The 18,620-nt window shown below is 43.0% G+C and overlaps 1 protein-coding gene across 1 annotated transcript in view; it reads left to right on the forward strand.

The window, feature by feature from the left end:
* Positions 1-815: 815 nt before the first annotated feature.
* Positions 816-18,620, forward strand: part of cltca (clathrin, heavy chain a (Hc)) — a 54,663-nt gene continuing 36,858 nt past the window's right edge. Inside the window, exons 1-2 of the mRNA XM_056285538.1 lie at positions 816-1,120; positions 18,210-18,417. Coding sequence (XP_056141513.1) covers positions 1,079-1,120; positions 18,210-18,417 — 250 coding nt within the window. The 5' untranslated portion in view covers positions 816-1,078. The remainder of the gene's footprint in view (positions 1,121-18,209; positions 18,418-18,620) is intronic.

Below are 18,620 nucleotides of genomic sequence, written 5' to 3' on the forward strand. Positions count from 1 at the left end.
TATCAATGCCATGTGTACCTCAGCCGACGAGGGAGGTCAGTATAAAACTGCTTCACCTGGTATTCTTCTGAGTGTGTGAGTGTGTGATTGAGTGTGTGAGTGGGTGTGTGAGTGTGTGAGTGTGTAAGTGTGTGTGTGAGTGTGTGTGTGAGTGTGTGAGTGTGTAAGTGTGTAAGTGTGTGAGTGTAAGTGTGTGTGTAAGTGTGTAAGTGTGTGAGTGAATAAGTGTGTAAGTGTGTGAGTGTGTGTGAGTGTGTAAGTGTGAGTGAATAAGTGTGTAAGTGAATATGTGTGTGAGTGTGTAAGTGAATAAGTGTGTGTGTGTGTAAGTGTGTAAGTGAATAAGTGTGTGAGTGTGTAAGTGTGTAAGTGAATAAGTGTGTGAGTGTGTAAGTGAATAAGTGTGTAAGTGTGTAAGTGTGAGTGTGTAAGTGTGTGTGTGAGTGTGTGTGTAAGTGTGTGAGCGGTTCCCCCGGCTGCGTGTTTCCGCGTGCGCGCGCGCGCGCGGGCGCGCCACGCAATCATTGCGCCGCCCCGAGCGCTTCATACGCTTCAATCACACAAAAAAAGTAGGAAGTGACGCCAATCCACAAAGACGAATGATGTGGCAAAATCAAAGGTCGAACCTCAAAGAAATAGTGCCGATCTGGCCTCCCCGGGTCCCTTAATATTCCCCGCAGGAGTGAATTCTCCCTCGCTGGAGTCGAAATGCACATTCCGAACTCCGAATACGTCGACTTTTAATAGTGGCGCGGACGGGGCGCTCTACTTCTTTAAGAAGTGCGACTCCGTATTCATCCGCTCATTCACTTCCGGACTGTTCCTCCGCTGGAAGTTTACCTCCGCCGCCATTGCAGGTCCGGGGTGTCAGCGCAGCGGCAGGCGGCAGTCAGCAGCTCGGGCGAGCCCGCAACTAACCCAGTTAGAGGACGCGAGTACGGGTCACGTTTCAGAACCGGACGTGTAGTGTCGTTTGGCTGCGCTTCAAACTAGCCGCTCCTTGGGCTGTCCGGCCAGGGTCCGAGAAACGTTCGCTAGCCTTTAGAGGGAATAAGGAGGAGAGTCGAGCGGCACCGCCATGGCTCAGGTCCTGCCTATCCGCTTCCAGGAGCACCTGCAGGTATGCCCGATGAACGAGCGCTCACGTCGGCCCGACTGGTCGGAACCGCCGTTTGGTTTTCCTCGCCAGCCGGTTCGTTTAGTCCGGACGTGTTCGGCAGCCGTTTAACGGCGCGTGCGGGTCGCGAGAGACAACGCCAGCTTAAGCTAGTAGGGAGCTAAGCTAGCTGTCACCAGCTAAGCTAACTCGCCAGTCGGCGGCGATGACGTTTATCTGACTTAGCATCTCAACTAGCTTGCGTGCTAACGCGTTAGCCAGCCAGCCAGCCTCTCCTCGACGCGAGCGTTAGTTATGACACTGCTACAACACGGGGGGCCCCGGTAAGCAGTTGTTACACGGTACCATCGATAGCTTGTCACTCCTGCTCTCGTCGCCACCTTAGGCGGTGCAGAATGCCTTTCTCCGGAGATCCCCCTGCAGTCGTGTGCATGTTAAACCTGAGCAGTGGTGACAATGCTTTTAATGTGCAAAAAAATATCCCATCTCCAACTACACAAGTCATTCAAAAGACTATCCAGTAAAAAAGCTGCTTTGAATGAAGGTGGCTAGAAACGGCCCAGCTGCCTGGCAGCATAGCAATGTGAATACAGTATGGTAGACTGAATGGATCCCCCCCGAACTTGCCCAGGTCCATTCACTCGTATCTTAAACGTAACCGGTCCTGTTGAAGGGGCTAATCAGTTAGACAGGTAAGCACTTAGCGGATGTTGTCGTTGGTAGCTGGATAACAAGCTCACATACAACACTGGATAAAACAGTGTAGTAGAGACACTATGTTACATGTATTGATTCTCAACAGCTGCTTGGTTGGTGCAGGACATTCAGTTAATTAAGAGTGGTTTCTATTGCCGAACTTTATTTTTCCTTTGATGACAGGGCGTTAAAGGAAAATGTGTTGAACTGTGAGTTAAACTGCTTAGTGGGTCAGGTTGAGAGAGTGGAGAACACTCGTGCCCATCCAAGCTTATGGATTGGGTGAAGGCTGCTTGCTGCGAGACGTCTGAGCTGATGAATAAATCATAGGGTCTTTGGTGTTTCAGTGGAGCCTCAAAATGAGACATGCGACCTGCCTACCTCTCGGCTTCAGGAAAATAATTTGTCTGTTCGAATGGTCAATTTGTTTTCCAGACATAATGAAACATTTGTTTTAGTGAGCGGTGTGGTAGGAATGCACAACCTCTTCTTTGTCTCACAAAGCTTTGGAAGCTCTTGGCCTGATTGTAGACATCCTTCCATTGACTGAGGCCTTCATTGTTTTGTTTTTTTTAAACTAATTTCTTGTAAAAATTGTCAGTGTTTGGTATTCAGTAGTAGGCACGAGGTGATGTTAACATGTATCAGACTTTTAAGTTTTTCTCTCCTTGAAAGTTCATTGTTACCATCTTGTTTTGTGAGAAAGGATATGTTCAGTTAAGTTATATTACAAGAGTTTCTACGTAGGCTGAAATTGACAAGGCAAGGTGTATGGAGTGTTTTTTTTACTCCTATTTAAGGTCCTTTTAATTATAAGATTGGGAGTTGAGCTTTGGAGCAAAGTGGAAATGGCAAATTATTGTGCTGGCTATTATGTATATTAAAACTGTCCATGCGCTGTACTATTTTTCCCCCATCTGCAGCCCCAGTGAAATGCTTGTTGTGAAATTCAACCACTACATCTTTTATAACTTGCTTGGCTTTTGGATTGAACTTTTAGTATTTTGCATGACTAATATACCCCAGTTTTTCCTGCAAGTTTTGTCTTGATTTGTTGAGTGTATACATATAATATCATGTTGCATTTCATTTTCTTGTTTTCCGTTTCACACGATAGTTCTTTGTTCCAGAACTGCCAGGCTGTGTTTGAAGTGTGCATTCCCTGATTTGTGTGTCATTGGCATGTCAAGGTCATTTTGTGTTACTAAGAAACACCCAAGGGATCGCCAGCTACTATCACTAATACATGACCTGCTATTTCATGCACATTTCAGATGTCACTAGTTGAGCAGATCATGTAGAGTATTTTTAGTACACTGCCATTTTTTAGCAGTTTGAGATGTGATGGGAAATGAAGGGGCAAGGGTTTTTTTGGAGGTCACTCATTTATATGGCAGAGGCCTCTTGTGTAGATATCAGTCAGCCTGTCAGGTTTATGTCTCTGCATTCTGTGGAATATATCCATGAATCCTGCTGACTGTCAGGTGGTATCTGGCACTGGTAGAGAAGCAGGAACAGAATACCCTTAGCTCATTCGTACTGTAGGGTCACATTGGCTGTCCTGCTATGTACTAGGGGTGTCACGATTTTGATTCTAAATCAAAAATCGATTGGAATAAAGATCAGTGATTCTCCCAGTATTTTCTTTTTTTCTCTTAACCCTCACCTACTTGCATGTGTCCGGCGCACATCCGGAGGAAGAAAAAAACCCCCAAAACAAAGCAACACTTAAAAAACAACACAGCAGTTTACTGGTAGCCTGCAGTTGCACTTTTTGAGACACCATGACCCCTGCTGGAGTCAGAGATGATAGAGAAACAACAGAACTGGAAAATCCTCCTGCTTTCCCGAAGTCACCGGTGTGGCAGCATTTTGCCTTCCCCATGAGTTTTGTAAACAACGTGTTGTTGACAAAAAAAAGAGTTTGTAGGCTATGCTACATGCGAGTACCATACGCTAGTCTTCCTCTATAATCCCATTAGAATTTAATTCCTTAGTATTTTTAATGTTTGAATTATATTCAAATTATTAATGCTCAAATTTAGCCTAATTATTAATATGTTCCTATACCCTATATACACAGGCTTATGTGTTGCCAATGCCACAATCAGCATGTGGTTGTTATACGTTCAGTCCACTAGAGGCATTCCAACTTTACCATTCTTTAGTTGTTATTTTTCCGTTTGTTGATGGAAATCCAAAAACTTTCCGCACAGTGCTACTTAAATGGTGAGGAGTGGTGATCTCCAGGAGTGCATCGCTTCTGCCATTTTTGATATTGTAACGTTAGAGATTAACATTAGCACATTGAACATGAGATTGTGATTCAGAGTCAGACTCGGAAAACTTTTTTGTTCGTCAGACGTGACAAGCATTTCGTTTTGACATGTGAGAAGCGTCGTGTCTCGATGGTAACCCTAGAGTTGTGAATCTCTCGCGGGATGTTAAACTTCACCTTAACCAATCCTTAACCTTAAGTGCTACCGTGCTGAATCAGGTGCACATGTGCAAGAGTCAAGTCGAGTCATTTTTATTGTGTGTTTCACAATTTTAGGGTAACCATCACGAGCGGCGAGAAGGGCAAGATTCACTAACGTTAGCATTTATAAAAACTGGAAAAAAAACACCTTTGAATAGTAATTTCGGCATTTGATTAGTATTAACTTTTTAATATTCTATCTATATTCATCAAGTCAAATCAAACTTTATTTGTGTAGCACCTTTCATACAGGTTAGTGCCGTTCAAAGTGCTTCACAGATGACTGAAAGACCGATATTAAGACTGAATAATGAAAATAGAGTTAAATAAAAGCTAGATGAAAAACTAAATAAAATGGATTAAAAAGATAAAACAACTGTTGCCTACCAACATGGGGTCACTGGTTTGAATCGCCTTGTTGCCTCCGGCTTGGTCGGGTGTCCCGACAGACACAATTGGCCGTGTCCGTGGGTGGGAAGCCGGATGTGGCTATGTGTCCTGGTTGCTGCACTAGCGCCTCCTGTGGTTGGTCGGGGTGCGTTCGGGCGGGAGGGGGAACTGGGGGGAATAGCGTGATCCTCCCACATGCTACGCCACTCTGGTGAAACTCTTCACTGTCAGGTGAAAAGAAGCGGCTGGCGACTCCACATGTATCGGAGGAAGCGTGTGGTAGTCTGCAGCCCTCCCCGGATCAGCAGAGGAGGTGGCGCAGAAACCAGGACGGCTCGGAAGAGTGGGGTAATTGGTCGGATTCAATTGGGGAGAAAAAGGGGGTGGGGGGGGATAAAACAACGAAAAATAAAATCAATAAGAAGGATAAAACATGAGAATAATATTGATAAAATAACAGATAATAGAATAAAATTTCAGAACGTAAATATATAATAAAATAAATAAGGAATGGTAACTCATATCTAAAAACCATTCTTCAAAAGTCGGCTGAGGAGGTTTGTTTTAAGTTTACATTTAAAGATTTCAACACTTCCAGCTTCTCTCAGATCCTCAGACTGTTCCAATGGCTCGTATCATAAAAGCTAAAAGCTGCCTCACCAAACGTTTTAGTCCTGCACTTTGGACAGAGGACCTGAGGGCCATACTGGTTCATACACTGTAAGCATGTGAGACATATATACGAGTGCAAGACCATGAAATGCTTTAAAAACAAGTAAAAGTACCTGGGTAGCGTAGCAGTCTATCCCTTTGCCTACCAACATGGGGGTCGGCGGTTCGAATCCCTGTGTTACCTCCGGCTTGGTCGGGCATCTCTACAGACACAATTGGCCGTGTCTGTGGGTGGGAAGCCGGATATGAAGAGAAGGGTAATTGGTCAAGTACAATTGGGGAGAAAAGAAGGGGGGGGGGCAAGTAAAAGAATTTTAAAATCAATACAGAAACTGACAAGCAACCAGTGTAGGGACTTAAAAACATTTCAACTTTTCCTCCCCTAGCATTTCCAAATGGTGTTATTGTTTGTGCAGCTGTTGCAAAGACATCCGGATTGCTTATTGATTGTTCATTAGCAGCCTGACTACTGTCCAAAGCAAGAAGCAACCGTAAGAATCCCAATTGGAACTAGAAACCCCAATCTCAGTGCTATGATAAAGGCAGAGTAAAACATCCAGTAGTGTTAATAAGTGCGTAGGTTGTGTTACTTGCTGATTCAGTAGAAAGAATGCCAACTGAATGTCGGTTTGGAGCCCCCTCAAGGCCCGTGTGTTGTATCGAATTGTGTTAAGCTAACTTCAACCAAACCTTAACCCAACTTCAACCTAACCCTGACCTTAACCTAACTTCAACCTAACCCTAAGCTTAACCCAGCGCTTATCTTAACCTAATCGCAACCAATAATGAACCTGTTTCCATGCGAACACTTTGATCTGGCTTGGGGAAACAGACCTCAATGGGGAAACATTGTTCGATACAACACTGAAGCTCTCTCTGTCGAGTGAATGCTGAGGTTCACTCTTGTTTTACCTCTGTTTCTATCGCCCTCCCTCTTCACCTTCTTTGCCTCCTCCGTAACAGGGTTCTTTTTCTTGTACAGTGTAGGGTTTCCCCTGTCATTTTGGTTGTTCCACTGTCTGCCATTTCCACTACTGGGGATCGCTACCGATAGCCACTGGGGAAAACAAAAGCGCTATCCTCTTCCTGTTTTGGTTGTGCAGTGGTTGATGCATTTTGTACCATAAATCGAGCCTTCATTTTCCTGCGAGATTGTACCTAGTGGAATTGCCTAGTGAAAACGAGGCTTAAAGTGATACTGACATCAAAATCTGAAAATTCTTAGTGCTAGGCTATGTTCCAAGTTGGAATGTGACCATGGAGAAATTCAGTGGCCAAAACAGCGCGTCTGCGGCCACTCGAGAGAGATCTGTGACTGACGGTAGATGGTGTCCAATGACAAATTGTGCCGGTGGATACGTACACACCAGTCAGTTCACATATAGGTTGTGTCCGTAGCGAGATGCTGTAAAATCAGGGAGAAGCCGTTCTCTAGCTACTTGGCTCGAGTTTGTACTATTTTGCTGAGACGTTATTATCGATCTTGCTACGACGTATTGCCATCTATCTATATATCTATTTATTTTCTATCTGTTTATCTAAATATCTATCATCTATCTAACAGATATTTGTATCATCGAACATATTATTCGCAAAGTTGTATTGCACTGCTGTGCTGTAGGCCTACAACCATGCCATGGTCGCATGCGAAATGTGTGGTCACCATGCCATGGTCGCATGCGAAATGCGTGGAAAGACATTAGCCAATAGCTTTGAATTCATAAAACCACACCTATTTTCGATTATGATTCAAACTCCCAATGTTAAAAAATGTGTTCAGAAACGGCGTGTCAGTCTCTCTTTAAAGGGAGAGTCGTGACCTTAAAGTGATACTGACATCAAAATCTGAAAATTCCTACTGATAGGCTGTGTTCCGAGTTGGAATGTGACCACGGAGAAATTCAGTGGCCAAAACAGCGCGTCTGCAGCCACTCGAGAGAGATCTGTGATTGACTGTAGATGGTGTCCAATGACAAATTGTGCCGGTGGATACGTACACACCAGTCAGTTCACATATAGGGTGTGTCCGTAGCGAGATGCTGTAAAACCACGGAGAAGCCGTTCTGTCACCCTCTCCTGCTAGCTACTTGGCTCGAGTTTGTGCTATTTTGCTGAGAGTTTATTATCGATCTTGCTACGACGTATTGCCATCTATCTGTCTCTCTATCTGTCTATCTATCTTAATATCTATCATCTATCTATTTAACAGTTATTTGTATCACTCAATCCTCCTCCTCGAAACTGTAATCCTCGTAGAGGATCTTCCTCTCACTCTCGCTATCCGACATTTTTTTTGTAAATAACAAGTGACGAGCGGTACCGAGCCCCACCCACCCAGGAAGACGGTAGCCAATAGCTTTGAATTCATAACACCACACCTGTTTTCGGTTGTGATTCAAACTCCCAATGTTAAAACATGTGTTCAGACGGGGCATGTCAGTCTCTCGTTAAAGCTAGAGTGCGGGGCTTTTACATATAAATGAATGTTACTTTCAAGCCCTTGCCAAATGAGTTCATACAATGCTGACTAAGCCCATCACCGCCAGGTAAATCTCTCTGTATTTCGCAGTATTACTGGAGTTTTAAATCTGGTGTCTGGGGTGACATTCCCACGCTGGAGCACCAGTAGTGATGTGTTTTACGCCAACCAGCAATGATTGCTTTGCCAGAGCTGAACTTCAGTGTGATGAAAGTGTTCGCATGCCTCTGATTGGCTTACCTTCAGGGATTTCTCCCAGAAAGCTTCAGGGCTTTGAAGCTATGATGGAAAAAAGCTAAGAAGTGTCCAAGAAAATCTTCCGATGCTCCAGAGAAAAAAGCAACTCAGCGTTCAGAAGAAAGATTAAGGTAAAAAAAAAAAAGAAAGAAAGCAATTGACAGCGAGGACAAACATGGATAACCATTAGTGTAGCGTTTCCTCGTTGGAGAGCAGTGAAAGGAGAGAAGTAATTACTCTCACTGCCAGAAGGGGAAGACAAAACTTGCGCACTGTGGGTTTAGAATCGAGAGTCAAATCGGATTGTGGATTTTGAGAATCGTGACGCCCCTACTATTTGCTATTAGCTGGACAGGGTTCCCACTCTCACTTTGTAGTGCACACGTCCCACAAAATCCCAGAGGCCCCTGATTCCCTGTACAAAGTTCAGATGTAGCAGTCAGCCAATATAGCTTGCAGTAGCACTCATGCGTTAACCCTGATTGAATGCAATATTTCAAATCAACCCCTTGGCTAAATTTTTTTAGACACAAAGTCCGCAGAGGTATAATTTTTATTCTTTGCATTTAGGCAACTCCATTATTGCAGGTACACGCAGTTTTTCACTGCCGTTATCTCAGTGGCATACCATTCCAGTAGCCTACTTACTTAGGAAATTTGATTCCCCGGTGGACTTGAGTGTTGGGCTTGAATCTGTGTATTTGACATTAAGCAAGTTATGTAATTGGACAAAGTCTTGCCATATGATCTAAGTTTGTGTTTTGCATATTTTCCAAAGAACTCTTAATTCACAACCAAGGTGACAAGCTCCTTGATAATTGGAGGAATACAGCTTTGCTCTCCATGGAATTTGCAAATGGAGCAAAGTTTTTAATCAACATCTATACAGTTATTTTTTTCAACATACCCCATTCGTTCTCCTTTCTTTGATAACGTTAACTTGTGACCTTGCTCGCGGGCAGCACCATAGCTCGCATATCTCCCCTGAAATATCACATGGGATTTCTTGACAACAAATGGGGGTGGGTGTAATGAAAATAAAGTTAACACAAATAATTCTCAATGAAAGGATTTATGAAGGATTTTGGCTTGCACTGGACATAGCTGGCCAGTCAGAGCAAGTAACCTGTACCTTGGTGAAACCTCCATCAAAGCCTAACTCCCCCCTTTTCTGCTTTCCTCTGCTCTTATTTGTTGTCAGTCATCCGGTGGATTTGCATTGCTTGCGTTTTTATACATCATCCATTTTTACAGCTGTGCATTGAGTCCAATTTAACAGCTTTCTCCTGTCATGGTCAAAAAAACATTTAATGTCTCACTCACAGTATGCATACACTTGTACACTAATGTTCGTTTTCCTACTGTTTCTTGGGAATGAGCTCTTAGTGTCTCAAATAGAATGGGTGTTGGATTGTATTTCTGGAGCGACGACATTGATCCCTGCTCTGTGTTGACAAAGGCTTTCCTTGCAGATAGAGGCCTATATGGTAACTGAACAGGGTGTGACAAGTCAAGTTTCCCTACTCGTACTTCATAAGTTCTTTTTTAAGATTTTTATTGTGGGCAGAACCGGAGGCATGATAATTAATTTTTAGGCGATTGATTTTGATGAGCCGGCAGCATCAGCCTTTTTGGCCCTTTCTGTGTATAGCACACATCATGCAGGTTGTTTGTGAAATTTGCTGTGGTCATACTTCACTTTAAGGCAAGTCCTGCGGTTCCATTAGAACAGACTGAAAAACTTAAAGGACGTGTATATTAAGAGTCCTAACCTAGCTTGTTAACAAGGTTGGCTAATTACATGGATACCCTTTATAACCGCTGTAAATGGTTGAGTGTCCTGCTGGCCTTCCTTGGATAGAGTGCTCTCTGATTGCTCTGAATGGGTGATGCTATGAGATTGTGAATTCATGAATGGGGCCGTCCATTTTGGCCTCAGTATACTGGGATGCTTAGAGTCCCAGTTTGTAGACATGCCTGATTAAGGCCGTGCAATTATTTAATACAATTTGTCATTTATCTGTCATGTAAAATTCCATATGATTGTTTTGATAATTGCATTTTTGTCCAGCAATATGCCTAAAATAGGAACACTTAACATGAGGGGGGGGGGGAGTATGACAAAAATAATGTCAACTTGTCAAAACAGGATACTATTAACTGTATACTAATGGTTTGCTATTGTGATTTTCAGAAATGGTATCAGTGCTGCAGCTCTGGCTGGATTACTGCCACTGGCTTTATTAGTCTGTGTACAAATGTCAGCTTTGATTATAAACTGATGAATACCTCAGTTTCTTTTACTACAGGATGTTTACGACAGGATTTTCTTTTACAGTAGCTGAAAGGTCAACTCATAGACAATTGGTAAGATCTAGCTTGTCTACATTCAACTATTAAAATCAGGTGGACAAGCTAGTTTGCATTTATATTTTCAGTAGTAGATGTGAATCAATCATGATACTCGGTGGTGTGAAGCATTTAACCCCTATCATTCAAGCTTGTTAAATGCTACTAAACGACATTTTTATTGTTTCAGCTCTCTCCAAACATCACCTTAAAAGGCTTGCACAATGTACTTTGAACTCTGTCGGTAACTGACCTGCTGATATCTCATGACAGGCTGAGGAGGATATAGATTTGCTGAACACCATACATTCCTCGGTGCTGCCCAAATCCACGCTTAAAGCATACATTACAGGAGAAAAAAAAGGAAACTCCAGAACCGCCCCAGAACCACCTCAGCAGAACTGTGGAGTGTAGTGAAGATAGACAGAGTGCAGACACATGCATTCTTGCCCTCTTTTCCTCATCTTTTCCCTTTTATCAAAGCCGTCAGGGCAACTCTCTTCCTCCTCACTCCTGGAATGGTCACATGTCCCTCTCAGTGTCACATGGTAGTAGAAGAGGCAGCACCGAGCATGCCTGTTGTTTCAGCGTCGACAGACAATGGGTTCCTGGTTTCCTGTTGTGGACTACCGCATTCGAGTGCTGCAAGCCTCAGCACATTGCATAGCACATCCTTCCCTGACTTTCCTTGAACTTTGTATGTCCAGGACACACACAGGGCTCTTTTCTGCTGAGCATGGTGTCGTTTCCATGGGAAGAAGAGTGAAAGGGTCAGATCAACAGTTGGGTCTCCCCCAGGGTTACAAGGAATAGTGAAAATCTGCCAGCCAATTCCCGATCTCTTGTCTAGGATGGCGTTTTGTGTCGTGATGACACGGCTGCTTATTCTCAGCCCAAAATCCTAAGGGTTTATCAATAGGATGGCTCACTCTGTTTAAGATTGTTTCTTCATTAAGAGAGCACAGTGTCCTCTGGGCTAGATTACTGTTGCTTATAGTTCAGCACGAGGGGGGAAAATTGTTTATATCCACTCCGAAGTTCAGTTATGTGTGAGTGAACTTCATGTTGGTGGTCATAATTAACCACACCCAGCTATCAGTTGTCATTTCAGTGTGGAGTAGATGACATTTGTGGTGACAAGAGCTGATGACTTGTATGGAACGGCCAAAAGAGAGAACTTTGGAGTGAAGTTGAACTCTACTCGGACCAGCCGTACTAGATTAAGCTGGGTTATTTGCATAGGTCACAATATCTTGTCCTGGTGGCACATTTCTAATGCTGTGGTGCCTATCCAGTCATGTGCCACAGAGGGCCACGTGTATGAAAGTTGTCATTCCAACACTACACCGGCTGATTCTACTAATTAGTCTTCCCCCGTCGTTGAATCTGTGCTAATTACTGAAATCAGCTGGTGCAGTCTTTGGTTGGATAGAAAACTTATATACATATTGCCCTTCATGATACCTGATTCTGCAGCAGTGCCCAGCTTTTGCAAAATGTTCTTAATTATACTAAAATATGCAGAGAGGGGTTTGTCTGCTGAGGGTTATGAGCTCATATGTAGGCCTTGACACTGGTAGATTCAATGGTTTGTTAGTGGAGTGATGATGGTGTTGGATGTTGAGAGAAGCCCGCTAGTGAGTCACCATGCCTTTAATTTGAAGTCTCCTGTAGGGCCCTATGACGTCCAACTTTATTTATTTATTTATTTATTTTTCATTCACATTGCTCTTTTTGCTCATTTTTACTGACAGTTTATATAATCATCTAAAAACAAAAGTAAGTTACTGTTGCTATGTTGTCTTCTGTTTTAATGTTTGAAAGTTTCTCCCCTCCATTCCATATTACAAACCTGCATATGTTTACTGATGTGTGCAGGCTGTGATGCACCTGCACAAAGACACAGAAGTGTGACATGGTTTTTGCGAGGGAGAGCAATGGATGGTCTCAGGACAAATTACTTTGATATAGTTACAGCTTTGTAATAATCTTCCCCAAAATTCTAAATGCCACCCGCTTTGTTTTGTTTGTATCTGAAATAGGGTTGCGCGATATGGACAAAATCAAATATCACGATATTTTTGAAGGAATCCTTACTTTGATATTGTAGAGATGACTATTGACACACTCACAAAATATTTACACAGTGAGATTTTTGATAAACACTCATTAGTAATGTGGATATGATGTCCAAACAGGTAGAGACAAATAATATAACAGAACACAGAACAGTCTATTAAAGTTCAGAAAATGGCATGTCTCTACTGTAATGCAGCCTTTAAAACCAGGAGAAGACAACACATGTTGTATCATCTTTATGCATGCTCAATAATCCTTTATGCATGCTCAGTAATGTTTGCAATCACAGCATGGTAAGATGGTGACAGATGTACTCTTACTGTTACTTGCTGTGACTGCAAACATTCCCAAATCCTCTGTGAATAGTACACATGGCCATTGAAACGCTAGTTAATGGTCGTGCGTATTTGCATATGAAGCTGATCATGGGTTTCGGGACGTTATGCAACTGTATTGTTTATAAGGGTGGGGATACCTGCAGCCAGTTTAGACTGAAGAAGTCACTTAGATGATGATGAAACGTTTCTGACGATAAACGTTGTCCAGATATCACTACATTACGATATCCAAAATCCCAGATGATATCTAGTCTTGTATCACGATATCGAAATAATACCGATATGTTGCCCAGCCCTTATGTGAAATCAACTTTTGTGTCTACATTTTGCAATTCTGTGTTTTCCACATCGTGGAAATCATAGGGCCCTGCTGTTGCTCCAGCAGAACCTGCCAGGCTGGCCCGACATGCTCCCTGTCTCACTTCACATCGACTCTTGCTCTTCCCCAAATCCACCGCTTTGCTTTTCTGTCTTTCTGTGCATCCTTAATACTCTTTCTCCATCTCCGTTTCCTCTGTGTTTTTCTCCATTGCTTTTTCTGCCCACCGTCTTCTGTCTTGTGCTACCTTCCTCACCTCCTCCCCTGTCCCCATCGCTTGCCCGTGATTATATTTCTCAAGCAGAATGAAGTCATTCCAGGACACGGCGGCCAGATAAACCCGTGCACCATGCTGTGAAAGCTATGATACTCCCTGCTGTTAACTCTTTCCTCACTTTTTTGTCATGCACTCTCACCCCTTGAAAATGAGATGCTGCATCTCAAGGGACTTTCCTTCAATAAATTCAACTCTCTCCTCTGTTCAGTCATTCATGCTATCTTCGATTTTTCCTGCTAATTGGTGATTGGTTTTAGTCACTGCAGCTATGGAGTAGGCCTCTGGCATCAGAGGCCTTCATCGACCATTTGTGCATCAGTGCTTAGGTTAACAAGGATGTTACAATAGGCAGCAACAGTAGTAAACAAGGGCGGGCAAGACTAAGTGCATGACTGTCCGGGTTGGTTGTAGCACTGCTGGTGTGACCCAAATTCTGCTTTCACCCAAATTCTTAAGTTACTGATGTCAGCCGCGTTCGCCCACAGCCATCTGAGCGTTACCATAACAAACAGGTCTAACAGACTTAATTCCAGCACTGCAACATCTGTCTGGCTTTTTTTTTTTTTTTTTTTGCAGGGAACTGGGCTAACTCACTCATGATCAGAACAAGCTGCAAGCCCCACGCTTCCTTGTTTTATGAGTGCTTTTCATTGTGAATGAAACGGCTTCCTGCTGGTCCTCAGAATAGACGGCAGATTGGAGAGAGACAGAAAGCATGTAAATCTGTCTAGAAATGCTGTTGTGTAATGGCTGAGAGGAAAACCCCAGTGTTTCCCTACACATACACCTGGGCACAGTCGCCCAGGTGTATGTTGGAGTTCTATTTTTACAGTTTTATAGTTAGTCTGTCCAGGAAATACCATCCATGATTTATTTAACAAGAAGATGATCTCCTCCCTATCCTCCTGTCCCTTTTAGCTCTGCTTCTGCAAACTCTGTACAATACTCTGCACGTGTGTGAAGGAGAGACAGATTTTGTGGAACCGTTGCAATCTATGACTTTGGTAGTCATTTGGAACTGTGTGGAAAGAAAGCATGCCCTGCTATAGCTAATGCTAATGTTCAACAGTGCTGCACAATGGACCTGGCAGGAAATCAGCAGTTAGTAGGTTCCTGTTTTTTTTTTTTTAATAAATTCCCCAGATCTCTGGGGAAATGGTTGGGAGTGTAGTGTTACTCTCATGTTGTGTGCTAACGTAACAAACCTTCCAGTTCTCCTTGCGACTGTCTTTACTCAATGATGGATAATTTTGCTGCCTTTGCCTGGTGTTTGGATAAACTACTAGTTAATATGGCTTGTATAAACAGGGCTCTATTTTTTCTGGCCATGTCAGTGATGTGAGCCACATAAGTTGCAGTGATGTTACTGTGTGATGTCACGTCAATAATGGAAAAAAATGCAAACATTGAAATGAAATAATAATAATAAACTTCTTAAAGCACTTGTCTAAACAAATGGTCTAGTTATCCTCTTCATCTCTCCAAAGTGGTTGAAAGGCACATTCTATGACGTCATTTGTAGTAATGCCGTTACGAGGGAAGCGGGTTACACATGAGTCGAAGAATGTGGGTGTGGCTGGTTTGTAGAGGAGGGTGTGTCCTGTCATTGATAAAAGGTGCTCCCATTTCGTTGAGCCCTTCCTGGAACTGTGGTTTGTGTGAGCTGATTAGGAGTCGCCCAAGGCGAATCATTGATAGCATATGGTCAAAAGTAGCCATCTACTATTGCCCTTTTATCATGACAGTAGATCTAGGCTAAATGAACTCTAGCATCTGCCAAATGCTACAAAATTTTTGCTCTGGCTGGCAAATCTACAAGCCGCGTTGGCTGGGAGCCATCTTATCTTCATAGTCTGTCATTTTCAAACAGCACTTTTGGTGCGCAGCTAAAACTTTTAAGGTGGCATATTAAATTCATAGCCCAGGAGCTACCTTGGACAGTAAATGAAATCACCTGTTATAATGCATCATTAGAACATTTGACATCGATCTTACACGTTTCCCATTTCCTTTTTATTGTATGCTAATTGAACCTAGTTATTTTTATTTTGATGGTCAGTTATCCATGGTCAGTTATCCATAGTATTTATACAGTTATGTATGATAGATATGTTCTGGTCAGAATAACATGACAAAGCCTTGGAGCCCTTTCTTTTTGAATTGCAACTGTCTGACTCTGTTTTTTCTCCCTAGACCAGCTGAGAATGTGTCCTGCTGCTTCCACAAGTTCAGTCCTATGAGATATAAAGGCATTTGCTTTTTGGATTATAGGATGGAGGAGATGGTTGCTGGTTGCTTCTCCCTTAGGCCCTATTTAGTAACTTGAGTGTTTCTTAAACAGCGTAAGAACAACAAATATGTTACAGAACAGAGCCAAATAAATTCATTTTTATTTTGAATCCAAGGAAAGCATTGAAAGAAATGAAGTCCAACTTAAATGCGTTGTCTTTTTAAATAGCTGAAGTTAGGAAAATAAAGTTAAGAAATGAAGTCCAACATCTTTTTTTTATTTTATTTATTGCGTTCGTGAAGTACCTCTCTGCATATTGGCTGATTCTTATGGTCTTGAGTACTTTTTGTCACCAAAGGTTCGATTACTTACTTGGTAACCAGAACACCTCAAGCCAGCTGACACTAGAGTAGCTGCACCACCCTTCAACAGGCTACACCCTTTGTCTGTGTCAGGCTAAACGATAGGCCTACTTCAGATCAGGCCACAGGCGACGGGCAGTTACCCTTTCTGAACAGACATGCACAGGAAGAGTCATTAAACCATTTGCATGGCTATTGGTGGTTAATTTTTTGATTTGTGATGGTCAAGGATTATACCACCAAACAAACCAAAGAAAATTTCACTCACAAGGAGGTAGTCAGACTGACGTAGTTACACAGTGAGTTAATGAGTAAATCAGGAGTATCATGAGTAAATTTTGCTATTGGTGCACTTATTGATAGAATAAACTTGGCTAGGGATGTCTGCTAAACTCTGTATGATGGCCCCAGCTTCACAGAGCTGTGATGTCAGAGCTAGTTCATCCCATCGTGTAGCTTCCTCTTTGATTCTTATCAGTTTTTAGTTATGTTATGAGTTGATAAAGTTTGGCACTTTATATTTAATGATTTTGCCTCAAACTGACAAACCACATGAGCCTGTTGAAGCCACCCTGAGTCTTGTGAGCTTGGTTTTCACTGTGAGATGTAGTCCGGAAAGCATGCATTGAGAATTATTTGAGCACAGTAGCTGGAAGACGGACCGATCGGCAAACTATAGGAAGTGGTTTGGATGATGACGCCGAGCAGAGCCGTATAATTAAGAATAACAATAGCTGTGCTAGGACAGATTAGCATCAGTTTGTCATCGGTTACTGTCAATGCTGCAGTAGAATTAGTTTTGATCAAGGAAGGCAAGAATCATGTACAGACATAATAACTAACTGCATTGACTGACCCTAATGGCAGTAGTGGGTGTTTAATACTAAGCAGACCAGCACATGTCGAAATGTGATGCTGTGGCTCTACATCATGGGTTTTGTGGCTCTTACTAATTTAAAGGCTGATTCAATCACCTGAAAAGTGATTTTGGTCATTACAATTTACAATTTCATTCAGCAGATACTTTCATCCAAAGCAGCGTACATCTGAGAGGTAGTTGGCTTGTACAGCTTAGGAGTCTTAAGCCACAGACTCTAACTGGAGATTTGTCCCAACCAGGTTTTGAATCCCCGATCTCTGGTGGGAAAGCTGGAGATCATCACCCTTAGTAGATGCTCTTGACACGAACAAATGTCTATTGAGCCTTTCCAGACCACAATGAGCGAAGCAAAATTTGTGGTTTGGTTTTGTGAGGCTAAAACTACCTGAACTGAGCTTAAAACACAAGACGGCGGTGTTCAGACCATTGAAGTCCGAGCTTTATACAGGATGTCATTTATTTTTGGCAAGTACTATGTGAACTTGACCTTTGATTATTCTCCACCCAGCCCTTCTGTCTGACCATCACAGCCAGTCCACAGTTCGATGTGTCCAGAGGCCTGCGGTTCAGTGTCGGGCTCCGTGACATCACCAGCCTGGCTGTGGGCGTTGACAGTAAATGAGTTTACAGTTGAAGCCTTCATGCTTAGTCAGCCCATTGGATGTTCATTTAAAAAAAAAAAAAAGATTAAACAGCATACTGTCTTTTTTAACTTGTTGAGAAAACTGCAGCTCTTTAGTTGACTAGTTCTCAGTCAATGAAATCAATATAGATACAACTACTATTACTACTGCTGCTCTATTTGTATAGAGCTTTTCAAAACAAGGTACAAAGGGTTTTACAAAACAAGCTAAAATCAACAACAGCAGAGTTCAAATTGTGTGAGATAAAACATAAGCACTAAAAGACGGCTAGATAAAAGAGCCAAATAAAAAGACAAGATATGACAGATGGGGCAGCACGGTGGTGCAATGGTTAGCGCGGTCGCCTCACAGCAAAAAGGTCCTGGGTTCGAGCCCCAGAATAGTCCAGCCTTTGGGGTTGTCCCGGGTTGTCCTCTGTGTGGAGTTTGCATGTTCTCCCCGTGTCTGCGTGGGTTTCCTCCGGGGGCTCCGGTTTCCTCCCGCAGTCCAAAGATATGTAGGTCAGGTGAATCGGCCGTACTGAATTGTCCCTAGGTATGAATGTGTGTGGGTGTATGTCGGCCCTATGTGATGGCCTGGCAGCCTGTCCAGGGTGTCTCCCCGCCTGCCGCCCAATCCATCACAAACTTACCCCCCCCCCTTTTTTTTTTTTATCCCTCAGCTCCAAAACTTGGGGATCAATCCAGCCAACATAGGCTTTAGCACCCTGACCATGGAGTCGGACAAGTTCATCTGTATCCGGGAGAAAGTGGGTGAACAGGCCCAGGTGGTAATCATCGATATGGCTGACCCCAATACCCCCATCCGCAGGCCCATCTCAGCTGACAGCGCCATCATGAACCCTGCCAGCAAGGTCATTGCACTCAAAGGTATGATAGCACCAGCCACACAGAAGCTTGCATCTTCCTTGCTCAGTGCAGGAGTTGTGACACTAGATCTCCTCATTGAAATAGACCATGATGTTGCAGTAGGAAGTCTTATCGTTGTATCTTAACTAACCCTATTAAAGGGCCGCCATCATTCAGTTTAGACTTATTTGTTCAATATACACAAGGCTCAGCGTTTTCGGTTT

The sequence above is a fragment of the Lampris incognitus genome, chromosome 8 (genome assembly GCF_029633865.1).
Source record: "Lampris incognitus isolate fLamInc1 chromosome 8, fLamInc1.hap2, whole genome shotgun sequence".
Lineage (NCBI taxonomy): Eukaryota > Metazoa > Chordata > Actinopteri > Lampriformes > Lampridae > Lampris > Lampris incognitus.